This window comes from Macaca nemestrina, chromosome 10, assembly GCF_043159975.1.
Source record: "Macaca nemestrina isolate mMacNem1 chromosome 10, mMacNem.hap1, whole genome shotgun sequence".
Classification (NCBI taxonomy): domain Eukaryota; kingdom Metazoa; phylum Chordata; class Mammalia; order Primates; family Cercopithecidae; genus Macaca; species Macaca nemestrina.
In genome coordinates, this window is record NC_092134.1 from 8,630,014 (window position 1) to 8,649,581 (window position 19,568).

The 19,568-nt window shown below is 59.6% G+C and overlaps 1 protein-coding gene across 39 annotated transcripts in view; it reads left to right on the forward strand.

Moving 5' to 3' along the window:
- The window catches only part of LOC105493668 (nuclear receptor corepressor 2), a 240,074-nt gene that overhangs the window by 171,274 nt on the left and 49,232 nt on the right, over window positions 1-19,568 (forward strand). For 31 of the 39 annotated variants that reach the window (XM_011761567.3, XM_071070825.1, XM_011761578.3 and 28 more), the window contains 3 exons: window positions 7,792-7,934; window positions 15,258-15,405; window positions 19,160-19,210. In XM_011761567.3, coding sequence (XP_011759869.2) covers window positions 7,792-7,934; window positions 15,258-15,405; window positions 19,160-19,210 — 342 coding nt within the window. The remainder of the gene's footprint in view (window positions 1-7,791; window positions 7,935-15,257; window positions 15,406-19,159; window positions 19,211-19,568) is intronic. The other 8 variants (XM_071070837.1, XM_071070836.1, XM_071070833.1 and 5 more) reach the window with 1 other exon arrangement.

Genomic DNA, 19,568 nt, shown 5'->3' on the forward strand with positions numbered 1-19,568 from the left:
TGAAGTGGTAGAGCTGGGATTTGAACCCAGGCATTCTACTTGCAGAGTAGGAATGGGGTTGGTGTGAGGGCTGAATGAGTTAGTCCATGAGCCAAGCTGTTGACCAGATAACAAAGGCAGGATAGGCATGTGCAAAGGCCGCGTGGCAGAGGCAGTGTAGCCCTGTGAGAAGTGATTGAAGCCCAGAAGGTAGAGGGACCGCCGGGAGCCTGGCCTTGCCAGCCTGGGATGGAGTTTAACTATTACTGTAGAGCGTGGGAGGCCACTGGGGAGGGGCTAGGGACATCATGGCTGTAGGATTTCAGGTGGGCAAGTGAGCACCTTCCCTTCTTGCGTGCACGGGGCTGTGGCTGCCTGCCCTGAGGCTCACGCTACCTGGGGACCGAGAATGTTCAGGAGGCAGCTTCCCTAGGAATTGGGCAGCTCTGGGGAGCTGGCCGCCTGCCCTCAGGCCCAGCGCCACGTGGGGAAGGAGGGGCAGGGCAGGAGCAGGGCTGGGATGAGGGACTTGGTTCCCCTGGGAAAGGTCAGCCTGGCCTGGCTTGGAAGCCCAACCCAGCTGTGCGAGAGGCCTACGGCTCTGCTGGCAGCTCCTCCAGGCCCCAGCCCTCTTCTCTGGCGGCAGAGAACCTGCTGTGGAGCGGGTGGGGAGGCTCCTGGTCACACCACTGTCACACCATTCTAGACCAGGAGTAAGCTCTGGCCCGCCTCTGGGCCGCCAGTCTTTCCCGGCTTCCAGGGAGCGGCCCACAGTGGGAGGACGTGCAAGACCAGGCCCTGGTGGCTCCGGTGAGCCTGGGCAGACCCCAGAGGCCTCCCCCAGGAGCTCCAGCTGCCTTGCCTAGTGGCCTTACCACTTTCCACAGGAGCCAGGCAGGAACCACTCATTGCTATGCACATGGGCTGGCCTGACGGGCTTTTATGGATGAAGCATCTAAGGCGTGGGAAGAGGAGGGGTGAGCCCCCAGTCCTGGAGCCTGGAGAGCAGGACCTCCCCCATTACATGTCCACAGGGAAAGCCTCGGGCTCTGCCCACCATGGACCCCCCGAAAGAGGAGCGCCTGTGTGCTTGGCCGCACAAAGCTGCCAGAGCTTACAGTGGGGTGGGCGGGCCAGTAGGCAGTGCTGCTGCTGCTGGGTTTGGGTCTGCCCGGCTACTTCCTGGTGCAGCCGTCCGTCAGGGCCCGGCAGGAGGCAGCGCTCGGGGTGTGTGACTCAGGAGGGGTGGTATACCAGGCAGGGATGGTGCGGTGCCTCGGGGCTCGCGTCCAAGGAGACTGTCACCACGTGTGGTCTGGAGAGAGACCACTAGGGAGGACGCGTGTCTGGGGCTGGTTGGCCTCCCGGCCGGATCTGTGACAAACAGTCTGTTGTGATGGTTTGGAAGGAGGAGAAAGTTGGGGTTTCTGCAGGAACTTGGGGTACAGCCAGACACAGGGGCAAGGTCTGGACCACACTCTTGCTCCTGTCAGCACCCTTGAAGATGACATCAGGCATCGACAAGTCCCTCTTCCCTCCTGCGGGAGACCCATGAATTCGCATCCACATGGCTCCTGACTTAGGGAAGGAGCACCTGGCAGCTAATGCGGTCGTAACGATGCCTGTTGTCACGTGGCGAGGCTGGTACTCATGAGCGAGGCAGGCCCCCCACACGCATGTGTACACATGCACACATACACATGACTTCCGCTTTGCACAGGAGAAGACCAAGGCCAGAGGGAGAGCCAGTGCTCACCTAGCACACTGCGGTGGACATGGGGCATGGGGTGGGCTGTCTGATCCCCCAGGCTGGCTTCCCGCTTTGCTCTGCTCTGTAGGAAAACGTGACATTGAAGGGTGTAACGTAGCACGTCCGGAAATGGTAGGCGAGACAGCGCCAGGTCGTATGCAGGTGACTTTATTTCATCTTAATGAGTCTGGTTTTTTTTTGAGAGCTGGGAGAAGACGTAGCTTGTTCACATTGTACCTATGATTTACGGGTGTAATTGCTGATGCGGAGGCTAAGGCAGATAGCAAGGCTGACTTTTGAAAGAGTAGATGGAGAGAAAAGAGTGGGGAGGTGCAAGTCCAGGTGTGATGTTATCCAGCCAACATCCCGATGGGATTTCAGGATGGCAGGAGTTCGGGAAGTCCTGACAAGACGCGCAGGAGGTGCCCGGCCTGTCAGGGGTGTCAACGCGGAGGCCCCATCCATGTGGAACACCCCCAGGGCTTGGGGTTTCCGAAATGGGGAAGTGGCATGACTCAGGCCCAAGACGGCTGGGTCTTTTCCTCCCAACTTTGATAGGGTTTTGGGCAGAACATGCTGAGTGTCTCAGGGAAAATGACAGCTGGAGGGCGGTGGTCGATGCCCCCCTCTGGCAGGCAGCCTGTGAGTCTTCATGGAAGGGGCGGGAAACGTCGAGGCTGGAGGTGACTGGCTGGGTGGGGAGAGCGAGTGTGTTTCCAGGGTTGGGGGCGACATCCCCAGATGCAGGTGGGTGGTGGTGTGGTCCCCTCGGAGTCCTGGCTGTGGGTGCAGATCTGCAGACCCTTGGAGAAAAGCAGCTTGGGAGCATCTGAGCAGGGCCGGAGCACCTGAGCCGAGGAGGCTGAGTCCTGGCCCCCACAAGAACAGCTCGTCACGGGCCCCCAGATAGCATGTGGGACGCTGCCCCATGGGTGCCCAGAGCAGGATTAGCCGAGCGGAGCCCCAAGCACCTACCCCTGTGGCCACCGGGCCCCTGCGCCTGTCTCTCCGCTCTGTCTGTGACTCAGACCTCCTGGCTGGACTTCCTGTCTTGGTCAATTTCACTTCCTAGTTCCTGCCTCCTGACTCTTCAGAACGAAACTCCTTCCTTAGAAATTAGAAGTAGGGTCGGGGAATCCAGACCACAGGGCATGGTGGCAGAATCTACCGTCTCCGCCCTGGCACAGAGTGTGGGGGGCGTGTGCCTGGGTGTCAAGGGGGATACCCCAGCCTCTTTTGGGAGGGTGCAGAGCTAAACCCACAGACCCCTCTTCCTTTGCAAGCTCCTTACCAGGGACCCAGACGGGTGGCAACGATGCCCAGGGTGCCCAGCAGGCCCCAGACACCTGCCGATGAGCAGTGGAATGAGGGAGCTAATTTCAGAGGTGGCAAAAGCTATGAAGATGATCAAACCCTGGGATGGCAGGGCGACGGGGGGTTCACTTTGGTGGGGCGGGCAAAGAAGGGTTCTCTGAGGAACTATCACTTGAGCCAAGACCAGAGGGAGGACGAGGCACATCCGTGAGAAAGCCGTGGAGGTGGCAGGAGCAGCCAGTGCAAAGGCCCTGGGGCATACACGAGTGACCCAGGGAGAGGCTGGGCGGGTGCATGGAGCTGGCTCCATAAGGGTTGCTGGGCCGTCCTAGGGCCTTTGGATTTTATTCCAAGAGCTTCAGGTGGTCACTGGACGATTTTAAGCAGAAGAATGATTTGATGGGGTTGGCATCCTTAAAAGTGCACTGAGACCTCCCCTACAGAGGATGGAGGGTGGGACTCAGGTGGAGAGGCCCAGATCCCTGATGTGGTTGAGGTTTGTTGCCCTCCCCTGGCATCGTGCCCCAGGACGAGGGCTGGGGCATTCCAGAGACACCTTCTGCTCCCCAGTTTTTCGGGGACAGGATGGAAGGGCTGGGGGTTAAAGGCAAAAGCAGGTTAATGATCCCAGAGTTAGGGAAGTCGGTCGTGACCTGAATCTAGGCTCCAAAGTTCAGCTCAGTTAACTTTCAACCTCCTGGGAGGCTCCCTGGCATTTCCGACAGTGTTCCTTCACGGCTGCAGGGGATCTCAGAGGACGAAAAGGGCAGGTGTTGTCCCGAGATCCCCCAGCAGCAGAGGGCCCTTTGGGGACCCCAAATCCCCAAATCCTTCCCTCCCCTAAATGTTTGAAGGTCTTGTGTGCACCCGACAAAGGCTCCTCAAATCCCAGGCTCCCTTTGGAATTCGAGACCAGCCCTGCTGCCCACCCATAGCCCCCGATGGAGGGCTTGGTCGGCCTCGGCAGCATCAGGCCAGGCAGGGGACAGAGCTCAGGTGGAACTGACATGGAGAGTGGGGGGACGGGTTGAGGGGATGACGGCGGAAGAAGCTGTTTGCTCCCTGTCTGCCGGGGGTGGAGAAGCTCTGTTTTTCTGGAACCCTCATCTGTTCTTACCACTGCTGACGCCGCCACCGCCGCGGATGGGGAGAGAGGGAGGGGGAGCCAGTGCCAAGTTGGCCCGCCCCTTGTGAACCTGGGCCTCTGCCACGCTCCCCCGCCCGCCCGCCCGCCCGCCGCAAGCCTCCGTCTGGAGGTCACATTCAGTCCTGCCGCGTCTCGCTGGGTCAGGCAGCAGGAAAATCAGAGCTGAGCCCGGCTGCGGGTGACACGGCTGCCCTGCTGGACCTGGGTCCTTGGATTTTGCCCGGCCCGGGGGTCTGTGGGCCCTGGCCGGCACTGCTCGCTGAGCGTCCGCACTGGGCACATTGGTGCTGGAGGAGCTCGGCACGCGGCGCCCCAGTGATGCCTGGCCCAGGGGTGCCCCACACGCACCACTGACAACTTCCCGCCACCCACCACCCTCGGGGAAGGGCACCTCACGCGCCCACAGCGGCTTGGGGACAGCGTCAGAGGTGGCAGCAGCCGCTGGAGGAGCCCCGGGCCACCACAGGCAGGCGGGCTTGCAAGGAGCTGCCTCCCGCCCCTCTCGAGCCAGCCTCCGCCCGCCGCGTCCCTCCCTCCCTCGCTCCCTCCCTCCCTCCCTCCCTCACCGTGGGACGGAGAAGGATGTGAGGCTGAGCTGAGCCGCCAGCAGACGCCAGCCAGCAGCCTCGCAGAGCCGGCCGCGGCCGCCCAGCCTGCCGGCCCACTTCTCTGGGCCCGCTCCCCAGGGCATCTTCCCAGCTCTATGTTTCCGGAAAACTTGGCCGAGGGGGAGACGCGGATGAGAGGATGTGAGTGAGTGGTCCTGGGGAGGGGATGGGGGACTGCGGGTGCAGGGGCAGGGACCGCAACGTGGCCGTCTGGGATTTGAGGCTGGGCAGCTGGGGCAGCTGGGGAGTTGGAGTTCTGGGCCCTGGAGTGGATGGGGGTCCCAGCCCATCCTTTCCCCCGTGCCCCCTCCTCTCTCTCCCTGCTGGGCTGAGGCTCTCCTGGAAGCAGGGGTGGGACCTGGATCTGTGCCTGGGAAGGTCTGTGATGCTCTGTGCAGAGGGGGCTCTCCAGGTGGACGGGGGCTTCAGGCTGGGTCTGGCGGGGTGGGCTCCAAGGCACGGTGGGGTGGAAAGTCCTTCTCTCTGTGCCCGGCACCCTCTGCCTGGGCTTCCCAAAACACAAACCAGAGGAAGCCAGTGCCAGCCTGCCCCTACCCCGAGGCCCTGGCCGGCGCTAATGGAACACCCACTCTGGCCCCTCACAGGGCAGTTAAGGAAACTGAGGCCGGAGAGCAGAAGGGCTGGCCGAGACTGCTGGCGAGCTCTGGCCAGGTGCCCGGGTGACTCTGCCCATTGCTCCTTTGGGAGCCACATGTTTTCAGGAAGGACTGGGTGACCCCCATCCCCACCTCCATCCCCTCTCCCCTGCCCTCAACCCTCTCCCACTGCCCCCATGATCGGAGTTAATTAGGGTCCCCAACCCCCAGCCAGGCTCCTAGCCACCTCCTTATTTATTGACTGAGTTTGGAAATGTCAACCTCCCCAGCGTCGTCAGGCCACCCCCCCTGGGCTCTCCATGCCCACCCAAGCTGGCAGGCCCAGATGGGAGACCCGCCCTCTCCCACCCGGGTTCCGGGCCTGTGATCCCTCTGGCCTAGCATGTTTGCCTGGGCTCTCTTGGCCCCGGCTGGGGAAATATAAATAAACGCACGGCCCCGTCCACCAGGTTCTGGAAGTGGCAGCTGCTGCTGGCGCGGGCGGAGGGAAAGGTCAGGGGCCGGGTGCCACTTGATCTCACGCCCCGGCCCTCCCCTTCTGCGCCTGTCCTTGAGGAACCCTGAGGAGCGGGCCGTGAGGCCACGTGGCTCCCAGGGCCACAGCGGGCGAGCAGGTGGCCTGTCAGTCAGTGCCACCCCCACGCCACGGGGGCCAGAGGACCCGGAGGGCAGGAAGTCTGGGGCCCCATGCCCGCGTTGCCCGCCTTGGCTGGTCCTCTAAGCTTGGGTGAGTTGGCGAGACCCTCTGAAATCTCCCCAGGAGATTTCCCCCTCCTGGGGATGGGAAAATGGTCACAGCCACGACAGCAAGGATGAGAAGGAACCAAGTCTTTGAAGGGCTTTGCAAACTCTGTGTGTCACTTAGCCATGCCATGGGCTGATGTGTTGATGTTTCTGCTGCTGTTATTTTATTTGCATTAGAGCCTTGTGTGTAGCAGGCAGGCAGCCGGCACGTGGGTGGGTAGGTGGGTGGGTGGGTGGATGGATGAATGAAGGAAGGAAGGAAGGAGGGAGGGAGGGAAGGAAGGAAGGAAGGAAGGAATGAAGGAATGAATGAAAATACCAACACAGACGGCTGCCCCTCGGCTCCACGACCCCTGAACCATTTTAGCTGGAGCTTGGCTTGCAGATTGATTTGATTCAAGGAAAATAGTCAAAAACTTCGTTACGGGAAATCCTTCATTAAGTCCTTACAAGTATAGCTCCAGCTCAGGGAGGCTGCCAAGTCCCGAGCTACGTGATTCAGCCTTGGGGCCTGCTGCCCTGGAGGGGCACCCTCTTGCCGCACAGCCCCCTAGATCAGGAGCGCTCCCTGTCTCTCCCACAGCCCTGGGAAAGTGGGCAGGCCCTACCTGCACGGGCTGGCTGGGCCATACAAGGTCACGCCGCTGGAGACACGGGCATAAATATAGAGCTGCCTGGCCTGTGCCTGTGCCTGTGTGTGCCACAGCTCGCCGGGCAGATGGGCCGAGGCTGGGGGCTTGGCTTCCCAGGCGCTGCCTCCGGTGCAGCAGGGGCTGTGTTTCTGCTGAGCCTGGTGTTTGTGGCCTTGAAACTAGAACGTGGGGGGCGGCATGCCGCTCTGGCCTGAGACCTGGGGATGGAGGGAACTTTTTCTGCCAATTCCTGGAGGGTCTCTTCCCACAGCAGGAGGTCTGTGAGGCTGGGAGAACCTCCTGGTGGTGCGGGTTGGGGTTTGAGAGCAAATTCCAGCCGCCCAACCTGGCCTGGTGGGCCTCGAGTCCCGAGTGGGCCTTTAGGTGCCCTTAGGGAGTTTGGGCCCTGGACGTGCCCCAGTTAACCTGGGCCCGGAGGCTCCTGGCCCCAGCTCACCCCCACCCTGACCTCCACCCTCCCATCCCCTGCTCACCACGTCCCTTCCTTTCCCTGGGCCGGTGTGGCCGGAAAACAACCGTCTCCCGAGGCCTCGCCTGCAGCTGTGAGCGAGTGTCAGGGCTGGGTCACGTCGGCCGCCCTCCCGCCCAGCCTGGGGGAGGCAGGAGAGGTGGGGCCTGGGCAGAGGCTGTGCATCCTGGACATTCACAGCCCTCCGCCCCCAGACTTCTGCGCGGTGGCTCAGTGGGGCTTCACCTGTCGCTTTTGGCTCCTCCAGCCCAGGCCTTTCCCGTGCATCCTGGCCTGGAGTCAAGTGACTGAGAAACCAGACCCCAGAGGCCAGCCCTGCCACCCTCTAGTACCTTCCCCGCCAGGGGACACGTGGCCCGTCGCTGTCTCTTCTTCCCGAGGTCCTGGGCCTGAGCAGGGAGCCCCAGGCTGGGTTTCTGCTCCAGGCCCGTTTGCCCCCCAGGCCATGTACACAGGCCCCTCTGCCTGCCGGGCCTGGCCGCCCCTCACGGCTCTCCTCTCCCGAGACAGGTCTCCTGGAACACGGCCGCAACTGGTCGGCCATCGCCCGGATGGTGGGCTCCAAGACCGTGTCGCAGTGTAAGAACTTCTACTTCAACTACAAGAAGAGGCAGAACCTCGATGAGATCTTGCAGCAGCACAAGCTGAAGATGGTGAGTCCGCAGCCGCCTGCGCCGCGCCCCCGGGGGCTGGGAGAGGAGCTCAGGCTGCCTCAGGAGGTGCCTCTGCACCCCAGGAGGCGTGGGCCAGGGTGGGGCCGTTATGCCGCCTTGTTAGAACTCAGTTTCTGGGGGTTCAAGCCTGCGAGTGCCCGCGATGGCTGCAGCCCGCAATGCTGCTGTGTGTCCCTGCCCTGGAGAAGGGCCAGGCCAGCTGCCCTCCACCCCCACCCTGACCCTGCCCCGCTCAGACAGACACCTCTGGGGGCCCTCAGCCCCAGCTCAGGGTGTGGGGGAAGGAGCGCGGTGGACCAGACTGACTCAGCCAGGAATTCAGGCTGTCAGCGCGTTGGAATGAGGACCCGGAGGCAAATGGGTCCTGAGCGAGCAGCTCCCCCGCCCCATTTGACCTCACAGCTTTAGGGCTGCTGTGGCGGGGGAGGGACAGGTCTAGGGGGCGGGGAGCGGACATCTCAGCCCCAGAATCCTGGAGGGCTTGAGGCAGGTCCCGGGAGGCTGAGACCCTTCCCTCCTGCACAGAAGGTGCAGGCCCGTCTCGCCGCCTAATGGCCTCCAAGGAGCAGCCGCTTCTTCCACAGCTGTTTCTGGGAATCAAGGAGCATTTTGAGGGAGACCTCTGCTGCCTTCCCTCTCTCCTTCACTACCTCTCTCCTTCCCTTCCTCCCTCCTTTCTGCCTCTTTGACATGCTTGCCAAGCATTTTAGAGCTGGGGAAACTGAGGCTTAGCCAGGCTCATCTGCAACTGAATTGGGATTTGTACCCACAGTTATGAGATCAGCACCCACGCTCTTCATCTCTAGGCTGCGTGTTTCCTCATCGATACAGAAGCACGAGGGAGGGGTTGCATAGCTCCCCTCTCCGCCTCCCCACCAAACCGTGACGTCGGGCTGCCTTGCGCCTGGGTGTAAAGTGTATGCAGTGTGTTCCAGACAGGCCATGCTGAATTGCTCCCTCCCTGCAACCTGCTGAGGCCCAGAGAGGGTGAGCAGGCTGTGAGGTCACACAGCCTGCAGTGGGAGGGCCAGGTATAGCCTCACCCTGTTTGAACTCTGCCCAAGTACTGTGCAGAATTTAAGGACATCCTTCCACCCTCCCAAGTGGGTTCTTCGTGAGTCACGTGTGCGCGCGGCTGCTGGTGGCTCCGGGACCGAGGGGGCACAGTCCCACGGCCCTGTGGTCAGCGCTGAAATCCACCCTCTGGCCTCGGGGAGGCCCCTCCCCGTCACTTCCAGTTAAGCAGTGCCCCGCGTGCCCTCCACATCGCCCCTGGGATTTGTCCCCAGAGCTCAGGGCTTCAGGCAGCGCCCTCCTCTTCTGGATGCTTCGGGCTTTCTGGTTGGGTGTAGAGGAAGGCACCGTGTCTGGCTGAATGTGCAGACCCCTGTTCCTAACACCTGCCGAGGTCCCTTATGGCAAAGAGGGCCCATGCCACAGCAGCCTGGGGGCGCAGCAGGGGGCCTGGGCCGGGGTGGGGGGATGTTGTGGGCCATCGATTCTGTCAGCCAGGTCAGGAGTCTGAAGTGGTCCATCCGGGATGACTCAGGGGCAGGGGTTTGGCCCTGAGCATCTCCCTAGGCACAAAAAGGGCCTCCTGGTTTCTCCCCAGCCTTCCTTTCTTTGTCTCTCTCTTCACCCCGCCTCCCCCTTACCCCACCTCCCCCTCGGGGGCCCCTCCGCCTGTCCCCCTCACCCCATGACCACAGGCGTCTCCTCCCCTGCAGCCTGCTGCCACTCAGCCTGGCTTTCCAGGCTTCCGCAGGGTGTGGCCCTGCTGTACCCCCAGAGACTCCAAAACCTGAGAGTGGCTTGGAGGACCAGAGACCCCAGCATGGTGAACCATCCCATTAGGCCCAGGGTGAGACTAGGGGCAAGGCCCAGCTTGTGGATTTGGGCACCCCTGTGACCTTGGGCAGTGAATTCAGCCTTCTAAGCCTCAGTTTCCCCATCTGTAAAGTACGGGAATAACAGTTCTTATCCAAGAGGTCCTGTGAGGAGTGAACGAGTGATTACCTGTGAGGACCTTAGTGCCTGCCAGAGGGGCAATGCTCTGGGAAGGCGACCTGCCCTAGTTACTCTTACTGCTGTGGTCATTATTATTTTATCTTGACGCCATCTACCCCCTTATCAGGGCTGCCTGAGACCCCCTCCTTTTTTTTTTTTTTTTTTGAGTTGGAAGGTTTTATTAGACTAGGAGATTAGTGGGAGGTATGAGTACTGGGCCAAGGTGGCAGGGGCCATGCTCAAGGCACCCTGTCATGTGTAGTAACCACCAATGAAGCTGCTGGCGTGGACAAACATGCAGCCAGCTATCCCACTGACGAGGGCCCTTCTTGAATGGTGTGTGCAGGCACAGCCACAGTGTGCTATGGGTTGGGAGCAGGGACTGGGCCCAGGAGACCTGAGTTTGAATGTAGGCTCTGCCACCTACTAGCTGTGTGGCCTTGGGGAAGTGACCAATGCTCTCTGCGCCTCAGTTTCCCCATCTGTGAAATGGGGACAATAATGAAACCCATCTCAAAGGGCTGTTGTGGGAATGCACTGGGTGGCTGCCTACAGAGTGCTTGGAACACGGCCTAGTGTGCCCCAGGCACTCTGCTAGTGAGAGCTGTGATAGTGCTGATGGTGATGCGCTCACGATTGATTGATTGATTGATTGATTCATCCATTCATTCAGAGAGGCACTCCAGAAGGATGGTGCAAAGCAGGGCTTTGGAGCTGGTGGCTTCGCACCCTAGCTCTGCTGCTTAGTGACTGGGTCAAAGGATACTGGGCTTCACTTCACCTCTCTGTGCCTCAGTTTCCACCTCTGTAAAATGGGGCTAAGAATGGGACCCAGGCATAGGGCTGTTGAAGAACAAGTGTGTTTCTTTTTGTAAAGGGTAGTGCCTGTTCCTTGGTCAGCCCTCAATAAGCATCCAGTATTATTCTCACTGTCCATTCAGCAACCCCTTATTGAGCGCCTGCTGTATCCCAGGGAAGCGATGGCAGGTGCCCTGAGGGCAGAGGCATGGATGGGGTTTTCCTGCTGGGCTGAGAAGCTGACACTTAGTGGACCATGGAGGGAGTGGAGGCTACATGGAAGGATTCTGAGCTGAGGCACAGCCCCCATCCAGGGCTGGACTCAGGCTGGGTCGTCCTAGTGTCGATGAGAGTGATTCTGATCTGAATGACACAGCTGATAAAGAAGGTGGCCCTTCTGTCCCCTGATGCTGAAGACTCCGGAGGCGTGGGCAGGAGGGGACCCTGAGAACCAGGTTGGGACCTGGATGAGAATGAGTGATTCGGGAGTGTGCGGTTGGTTCTCGCTCCTGGCCCACCTCGAAGGAGCACCCTCATATCGAGGGCTGCAGCGAAAGCAGAGCAGATGCAGGGACCCATCATAGGAAGCGGGGCTCAGGCCAGACCAGCTGTCTTGACAGTGGCCGCTCTTGCTGCAGTGGTGAGCTTCCCATCGCTGCAGTATACAAGCGGGTCTCACCCGGAGAGATGCCGCTGAACCTGGTGACCTCCGCCTCCTGCCCCTCCCCTGTGCCTTTCAGTCCCAGGGAGGAAGGCACATCCCAGTGAATCCTGACACAGTAACAGCCACCTCTGGCTGCTGGCCCAACCCTGTCTGGAGTACAGGAAGACATGTCACCCTTGGCCAGAGAAGGAAGGAGTGGGGAAGCAGAGGGTCAGTGGGTGTCCCCTCCTGCCTTGCACCAGGCCTGGCCCGAGTGTGGCCACAGGCGACGTCAGCAGGAAGCAGGATCCGGCGGGCGGGCGGGCGGGCGGGGCATGTCCCAGAGTTATGTAACACTTGGCCTCAGTGTCTTCTGCGAGGTTTCCCTCCCCCTCCTTATGGCCGAAGGTTACCCTTTTCTCCCATCTGTGAATGCAGGCCCCTCGGGCTCAGCTTCCATGTTCCTCAGTCTCTGTCCTCCTCAGCCTTGGCCCGGCCCCGCCTTGTTTTCTGCTGTTAATCTCTTCTACCTGAGGCTGCACAGGCCTGCAGAGAGATGGTCCGGCCAGGAAATGTTTGAACCTGGCCGGCATTCAAATCTGGGTTCCTCGACTCATGAGCTGTGTGGTCTTGTGCATGTGTCTGCCTCTCTGAGCCACTGTCCCTGTCTATCAGGTTCATTCATCTAAAGACGTAGTTACAGAGCATCTGTTCTGTGCCAGACACTGTTCCAGGTATGGTGGGAATATAGCAGAGAACAAAGATCCCAGCCCTTGAGGAACTGGTGTGAGGGACAGGTTCGCACACTCAATTTTGGAATGGAGTCTGAAGATGCTATCTCATCTGAAGATGCTATCTCATCTGAAGATGAGAGGAATGTAGTAGAAAATGATTGATGGTGGAGGTGGGAGGGATGAGCTAATGATGGAGTGATCAGGGAAGACCTCTCTGATGTCTGAGCTAAGGCCCGAAGGAGGTGAGGAAGTGAGTTATGCAGATATCTGGGGCAAGGGTGTCCAGGCAGAGGAACAGCCGGTGCAGAGGCCCTCTGGCTAGGAGGGCAATGTGTTTGTAGCACAGTCCCTGAGGAGGGAAGAGGGGAGAGCAGCTTGGAGAGGCAGGCAGGGTCCAGGACTGGATCACACAGGGCCATGTGGATGGAGGGAGGACTTGGGAATTTTATCCAGGTGTTGGAGAGTTTGAAGCAGGGGGTGACATGCCCTGATATGCAGAGCGGCTGTGCAGATCCGATAAATTAATACCAGAAACCGCTTGGCGCATAGTAGGTGCTTAGTAAACATCAGCCGTAATGACCGATGCCATCACCAGCATCTCGTATTCCACACACACCGGATCCCACAGTGCTGGACCATGTGTGTAAGGATTAACTGTAACTCCTGGGACTCTCCCTGAGACCCAGCCTTGTGGGGATTCAGGGTGTTGGCACCATCCTGGTCCGCTGCCTCAGAGGCCCCACCCTGCCCCCCACAGAGAGACCTTGCTCTCCAGGATGGTGGGCGCCACGAGCAGGCCGACAGGAGACCCCTGTTCCCTGCGAGACTCTGAGTATCTCCCATGTCCCAGCCACTGCCCGGGCAGCTCAAGGCACCCAGCCCTGAGTCTTTCCTGAGCCTCTGTCTGCCAAAAATAGATTCGGGAAGCAGGGGCAGCCCTCGGCCGCAGCCGCAGAACCCACATGCCACCACTTTCTCAGGCCGCCACAGGCTCGAACTCTCCTGGGAGAGGCTCAGGGTTCGGGGCAGGGCTGGGACTGGGCCCAGGACATGTGCGGGGTTGCAGAGCTGGGCATCCCCGTGGGCCCTGCGGGCACTGGCAGGGGCAGGGCTGTGGCCCTCCGGCCGACTGTTGGTGACGGAAACTGTGACTAACGGACGAGCAGACGTTTCCCTTTTCCTCCCTGCGTTCCAAGCGGCTGTGCTCAGAGGAACCCTGTTTGCTCAGGAAGAAGGCAGGACAGGAAGTGATCCCATTCCCTGCCTGTGGCTGGGGCTTAGAGCCTGAGAACCCTTCTCCTCCCCTTCATGAGGCCCAGCTCCAGCCTGGCCATGGTGAAGGGCCGGGGTGGGCAGGGCCCACCTGGCATTTGCCCGAGAGCAGGCTGTGTGGTCTGGATGTCAGGCAGCTTTTTCTTGGAATCTGGGCGCACCAGTGCAGAGGGATGTGTGGTTCCCTGTGGCTGCCACAGACCGGCACAAACAACAGAGATGTATTCTCTTCCAATTCTGGAGGCCAGACGTCTGGAACCAGCGTCCGCAGGGCTGTGCTCACGTTCAAGGCTGCAGGGGAGCCTCTTGCATCTTCCAGTGACTGCTGGCAGTTCATGACATTCCTTGGCTTGTAGCTGCATCCCTCCACATGTGTCTCGGCTGCCACAGGGTCTTCATGTCCCTGAATCCGTATTTCCCTCTTCTTCCACGACTGTCAGTCCTGTTGGATTTAGGGCCCACCCCACTCCAGTGTGGCAACATCTTAACTAATGACATCTGCAGGATCCCATTTGTAAGTAAGGTAACGGTTTGAGGTTCCGGGTTGGTGTGAACTTTGGGGGACACCATTCAACACAATATAGGGCTCTTGGCTGAGAGCTGCGGGTACCTCCAGGTGTGGCGGGGGGCCTGCCTCTTTCTCAGCAACCCCAGAGGGATCAGGCTGCTGCTGCTCCTGTCACACCAGGCTGTGGTGGGCACCCCCCAGTGCCTTTCCAGTCCCCCTGGGAGTCCCCAGTCACTTCGAGATGCTGCCTCCACGATGCCCCTGCTCTCAGCTGTCTGTGCGTTCAAGCCCACGAAGGCTGGCCTTTCACAGTTGCTCAGCAAGTCAGTCAACAAACACTTTCGGAGTCTCTACCTGGCTCACCATGGGGACAAAGAGACACCCACTTCTGTGAGCCACAAAGATGAGCGGTTTGATGACGGTGCCTAAGTTGGGGAAGAAGGGTGGGCTCTGTGAGTGAGGAGCTGGGGTTCCCAGGAGCAGGGAAAGTGGAGGCCCCACGACGTGGGCTTCTTTCCATTCCGGGACACACCCGGAATGTTCCCCCGACGGAGGCCTTTGCACCTGTGACTCCCTGCACCTGCCACTCTCATCCAGAGCCTGGCTGGCCCCTTCCCTCTGCCGTCAAATCTTGGCTCAAATGTCACTTCCTTGCAGAAGCCCTTCCGGACTGTTCTGTCCAGAGGAGCACCTGCCCTTGTGCTCTTTGTCCCACCTCATTTCACCTGTGCAACCCTCTGAGTGGTGCTTCTGTGTGAAGAGCACATTGCTGGTCTCCCCAGCGGCAGGGCAGCCTCCGAGGGTCTACCCCTTGTCTACCCCGTGCGTTGTGTCCCCACAGCCCTGGTGTGCAGAACCGGGCACACAGTAGGTGTTCTGTAAAAATTCAGGAAATGAAATGCGAGCTTCCCAGGCTGGCCTGTCCCCTGGGGACGAGTGAGACTTGCATAGCAAGGAGAAGCTTCTGTATTCATTCACTCCACATGTGCCGATGAAGCTGACAGGGTGTCCCCAGGAGGCGTGGTCACTCTGGCTAGGAGAGTCCTGGGCAGTGTCAGACAGGTTATCTCACGCTCAGGAAGGATATCAAGGTGGCTGGGGGGCCCGCCTGTACCCAGAGTGTATCTGGGGCTCAATGGAAGAATAAAGGCCCCGGTAAAAATAACCCCTGGCACGCTTGGTTGCCGAGGTGGGGTGTGAGGGGGACGGTCACCCTCATTGCCACATGGCCAGGATCACTGTCCTTTGCACCTGTGGTGAGGCCCCAGGCATGGGGAGTCCCCAAGCTGACAGCCCAGGCCCCAGGCCCCAGCCCTGATCTGCTGCTTCCCTGTGCCCAGGAGAAGGAGAGGAACGCGCGGAGGAAGAAGAAGAAAGCCCCGGCAGCGGCCAGCGAGGAGACCGCGTTCCCGCCCGTGGTGGAGGATGAGGAGATGGAGGCGTCGGGCGTGAGCGGAAACGAGGAGGAGATGGTGGAGGAGGCCGAAGGTGAGGGCTGGCGCAGCTTGGCGGTGGCTGGCCGCTGTGGGTCCAGGCTCTGAGGGAGGGCATGGTGGGAACTGACCCCGGCAGCGTCCTCTCCCCTGAGTCATCTGGGTCCTTCTTAGAAGGGGCTTCGACTCCCTGGAATGGGAGGGCCTGACTTGCCAGAAACTCACCAGTAATGGGCACAAGATTGATGGCCACAGCAATACCGAGAATAATCAGCTTCTCTGGGAGCCCCAAGCCTTACTCAGCCCTTCTGATGCCCATGAGTTCAGTCTTATGCTTGGGTAACCGGATGTCCAGGCCAGCCCTGTGGGTGACTGCTGTCTTTCACCCCATCCGGTGTCACAGTTTAGAAAAGAATTTACTTTGGAAAATAGTTTTGTTTGTTCGTTTTGTTTTTTTCAGACGGAGTCTTGCTCTGTCGCCCAGGCTGGAGTGCAGTGGCGTGATCTCGGCTCACTGTAACCTCTGCCTCCCGGGTTCAAGCAATCCTGCCTCAGCCTCCTGAGTAGCTGGGATTACAGGCACCCGCCACCACACCCGGCTAATTTTTGTATTTTTAGTAGAGATGGGGTTTCGCCATGTTGGTCAGGCTGGTCAGGCTGGTCTCAAACTCCTGACCTCAGGTGATCTGCCCGCCTTGGCCTCCCAAAGTGCTGGGATTACAGGTGTGACCCACCACACCAGGCCTGAAAATTGTTTTTTGACCAGAACTCTTTTACAAGGTAACCGGTATAAATAGAACCTATCTGTCAGTCGGGAAGTATTGTAAACGTTATATAGTTACTTTTAGTGCCTCCTTTTACTCCCAAGTGTCCCTATTTGGGTGATAAATAATTCGGTCCCCTTCTTTGGTGTCCCTGTTTTCTGTATGGGGAAACTGAGGCTCGGGCACTTAAAGGTCTGGGCCCAGGTGCCCCAGGTACCACAGAGTGTGTTGTTCTACCAGCTGTAGACTAGACAGATGCCCCACCAGGTGAGTGCTGCTGAAGAGAGGGCGTAAAGCCATCATGTGCGCGGTGCTGGCAGGTCTCCCCGGTCCCCTCAAATGGAGGACTGTGACCACATGAGCTGTGTGTTATCCAGGGCTCCGGATAACACATGGCTCAATTTTGTTATCAGTGTTTATAGACCCGGGAACTGAACACGGGCTGCCCACACCTGGCCCCATACTCTTGGTCACGAGTTCATCCACCTTCGACCCCCTGTGGCTCATTTTCTCTGTCAAAGAAGAAGTTGGGGGTCTAGACCGTTCCCACTGTGACGTGACCAAAAGCCGCTGGAGGACCCCAGCCCTTCTCGGTTGAGTGTCCCTGACTCCCTGAAGGAGACACGAGCAGCCCAGCGGAGCCCAAGTCCTTGGTGAATTCAACCCTCCTTCCTCCTGCCCCGTCAGGAGTCCTTCTGTTGTTCCCGTCCTCCCTCCCTCTCTGCCTTTGAATGCACCGGCTCCTCCCTGGCAGAAGGTGCAAGTCACCTCCTGGTTCTATAAGCCCGGCCTGCAGATAAATCCAGGCTCCTCCAACCTGCAGTGTTTCACCAGCCTGAATCCCAGCTCCTGACTGGGAATGGGCAACTGGGCCCTTGGGTGACTGTCATCTCACGCTGGGGGTGGGGCAGAGGCCCTGAGTCAGGCCTCCCCACCAGCTTTGGGTCTCTCTGACCCAAGTTGGCCAAAAGCCTGGCCAGTGTCTGACAGAAGGAAGGCCAGGGCCGCGAGTCCCTTGGGTCATCCCATTTTGGGTTCTGGGTCTGTAGCCAGGACAAGAGAAGACCCCGGGAACAGAAACCCAGTCCCTTCTGTAAATATCCCTCCAACTGTCTGAATGGGCAGGATGCACGCTTGGTGGGAGCATTGTAAGAAGCCAAGCTTTGGCCACACGTTAAAACCGGAGCAGACACTGCCCAGAACTGTGTGGTCATGACCCCCGCCTCGCTTGCAGGGCTTACAAAGCCCAGTAGGGATGGGGAGAGGCGTGCTCTGCTGGGTGGGGGAGGAGGGAGGGCTGAGCTGGCTGGAGCTGAGGCTTTTGTGACGACGTGGTGGTCTTCTGTGGCCACTCTGAGAGATCGGGGACAGAGATCAGAGGCCCTGATTAAGCCTTCTGGTGCCCAGGGTGTTACCCCATCTTAAGGATAGGGATACTGAGGCTGGGGGAAAGGAGAACCCGTCCCATGGGGAGTCCTGGCACATAGCTGGTAGGCTCGGGGTCTGCCGGCCCAGCCAGCGCACACCGCGTGACCTGTCTTTTGTGCTCAGGATGGGGAGGTGAGGCAGGTGCTGGGTTGGAGCCTGAGGCTGCCCTGCCGGAATCTCCCCGGAGACCCAGCCAGCCCCAGCAGCACTGCAGGCCCCTCCCCGGGGGCGGTGGAAAGGACCTTGTTGATCTGGGCTGGAAGTATACCAGCGCAGGGCTGGGAGGGATCCCCTGGCCCAGTGGTTTCTCTGGTAATAATAATCCTCATAGTGGATGAAGCAGGTGCTACTGTTCTCCCCATTTTACAGGTGGGGAGACTGAGGCATAGTGGGGTTATCCAAGGCCCTGCCTTGGATATTCAAACCCAGGCAACCTGGTACTGGGCACCTCCGGGCAGAAAGGAAAGGAGGCCATCTGGTGGTGTCTTTATTTTTTATTTTTGGTGGGTTTTTTTTGTCGCTCTTGTTAGGCACCTACTGTGTGTCAGGCGCTGCACAAAGCACTTCACCTGGATTCTAGGGCAGCGGTGGCAGGGTGTTCCCTGGGATTTGTTAGAAGTGCTGATTCTCGGGCCCCAGTCCACACGTACTGAATCAGAAAGCTTCAGGGCATGGCGCAGCCACCTGCATCGTCACAAGCCCTCGGGGTGCTTCTCACGCAGGCTCCTGCCCCAGACCCTTGATAACCATGAGAGCGAGGCGTTAACTGCCCATTTTGTAGATGAACAAACTGAGACCCAGAGGTTTCATCCCTGGTCCTGGGGCCCTCAACGTTGGCCTCCCAACGTCCCGTACTCTGACTGTGGAAGGAAGGGAATGACATTGCTGAAGTCACCAGGCAGAGGAAGGCCAGGGGTTGGAGATGCAGGAAGCTGGGCTCAGTGCTCTGCCCTCCACAGCGTGGCCTTGGGCAAGCTGATGAACCTGTCCACCTCCATTTCCTCATCTGTACATGAGAGATGATGGTCCCGGTGTTAGAGGTCTTAAAGGAGTCATGTGTGAGGAACCCGGCACGGAGCCTGGCCTGCACGCAGCCTGCGTTGCTGTCGTTGCTGTTGTTTCTAAAAGAGGTGGCCTCTGCTCTGGGGCCTGAAGGGAGGCAAGAAGCAGGAGAGACTGGGGGATTGGTGGGGGGCAATGATGGCTGAAGAGGTCTCAGCAGACCCAAAAGCTTCTCCCTGCAACCTTGCCCACCCCTGAGGTCAGCACCTCCCACCCCAAGGCATCCTGGGAGCCTGATGACTTAGGGCAAGGACACCCAGAGTGGCTGAAGCTCACTTTTCACCCTGACCAACCCCGTTATTGGCTGGCCTTGAACAGGCCACTGGACCAGCCTGCGCAGGGCTATTGCAGGTCACCTGCGGCCACTGGCCAGAGCCTGGAGGGAGAGGGCTCATCGGTCCAAGGTGAAGGGCAGTCGGGGCAGGAGAGCGAGCAGCAGCGAGGTCTCACTGCTGTGCACCAGGCTCCAGGCCCCTCTTCGCCACGTTGCCTCCTCCCTCACCTCCCACTACCTGGTGCCGCCTGGCTTCTAACTCTTTTCTGACTTCCTTCCAGCCTTACATGCCTCTGGGAATGAGGTGCCCAGAGGGGAATGCAGTGGCCCAGGTACGAATGTGGCCGGCTGGCCTGGGGGGTAGGGCTGGGCCGGGGTGGGCATCCCGAGGTCCCCGGTCCTCCACAAGGAACCCTGCTTCTGGGCACATGCTCTTTCTGTGAGCACCACCGTTTGTGTTCCGTGGCCTCTGGGCTTCCTTTCCAGCAAAGTGGCTGTTCCCCATGCTGGTCCCGGGCTCACTCCAGCAGACCAGTTTCCCGTCTCCACTGCTTCATTGATTTTCACTGGCACACTTGGGTCTCCCACCAGGTTTGATTTCCCTGATAGCAAATGCAGGGGTTTTCAAGTATCCCCATTTTACAGAAAATGGGAACATTGAGACCCAAAGAAGAACCTGGTGTGGGTTTG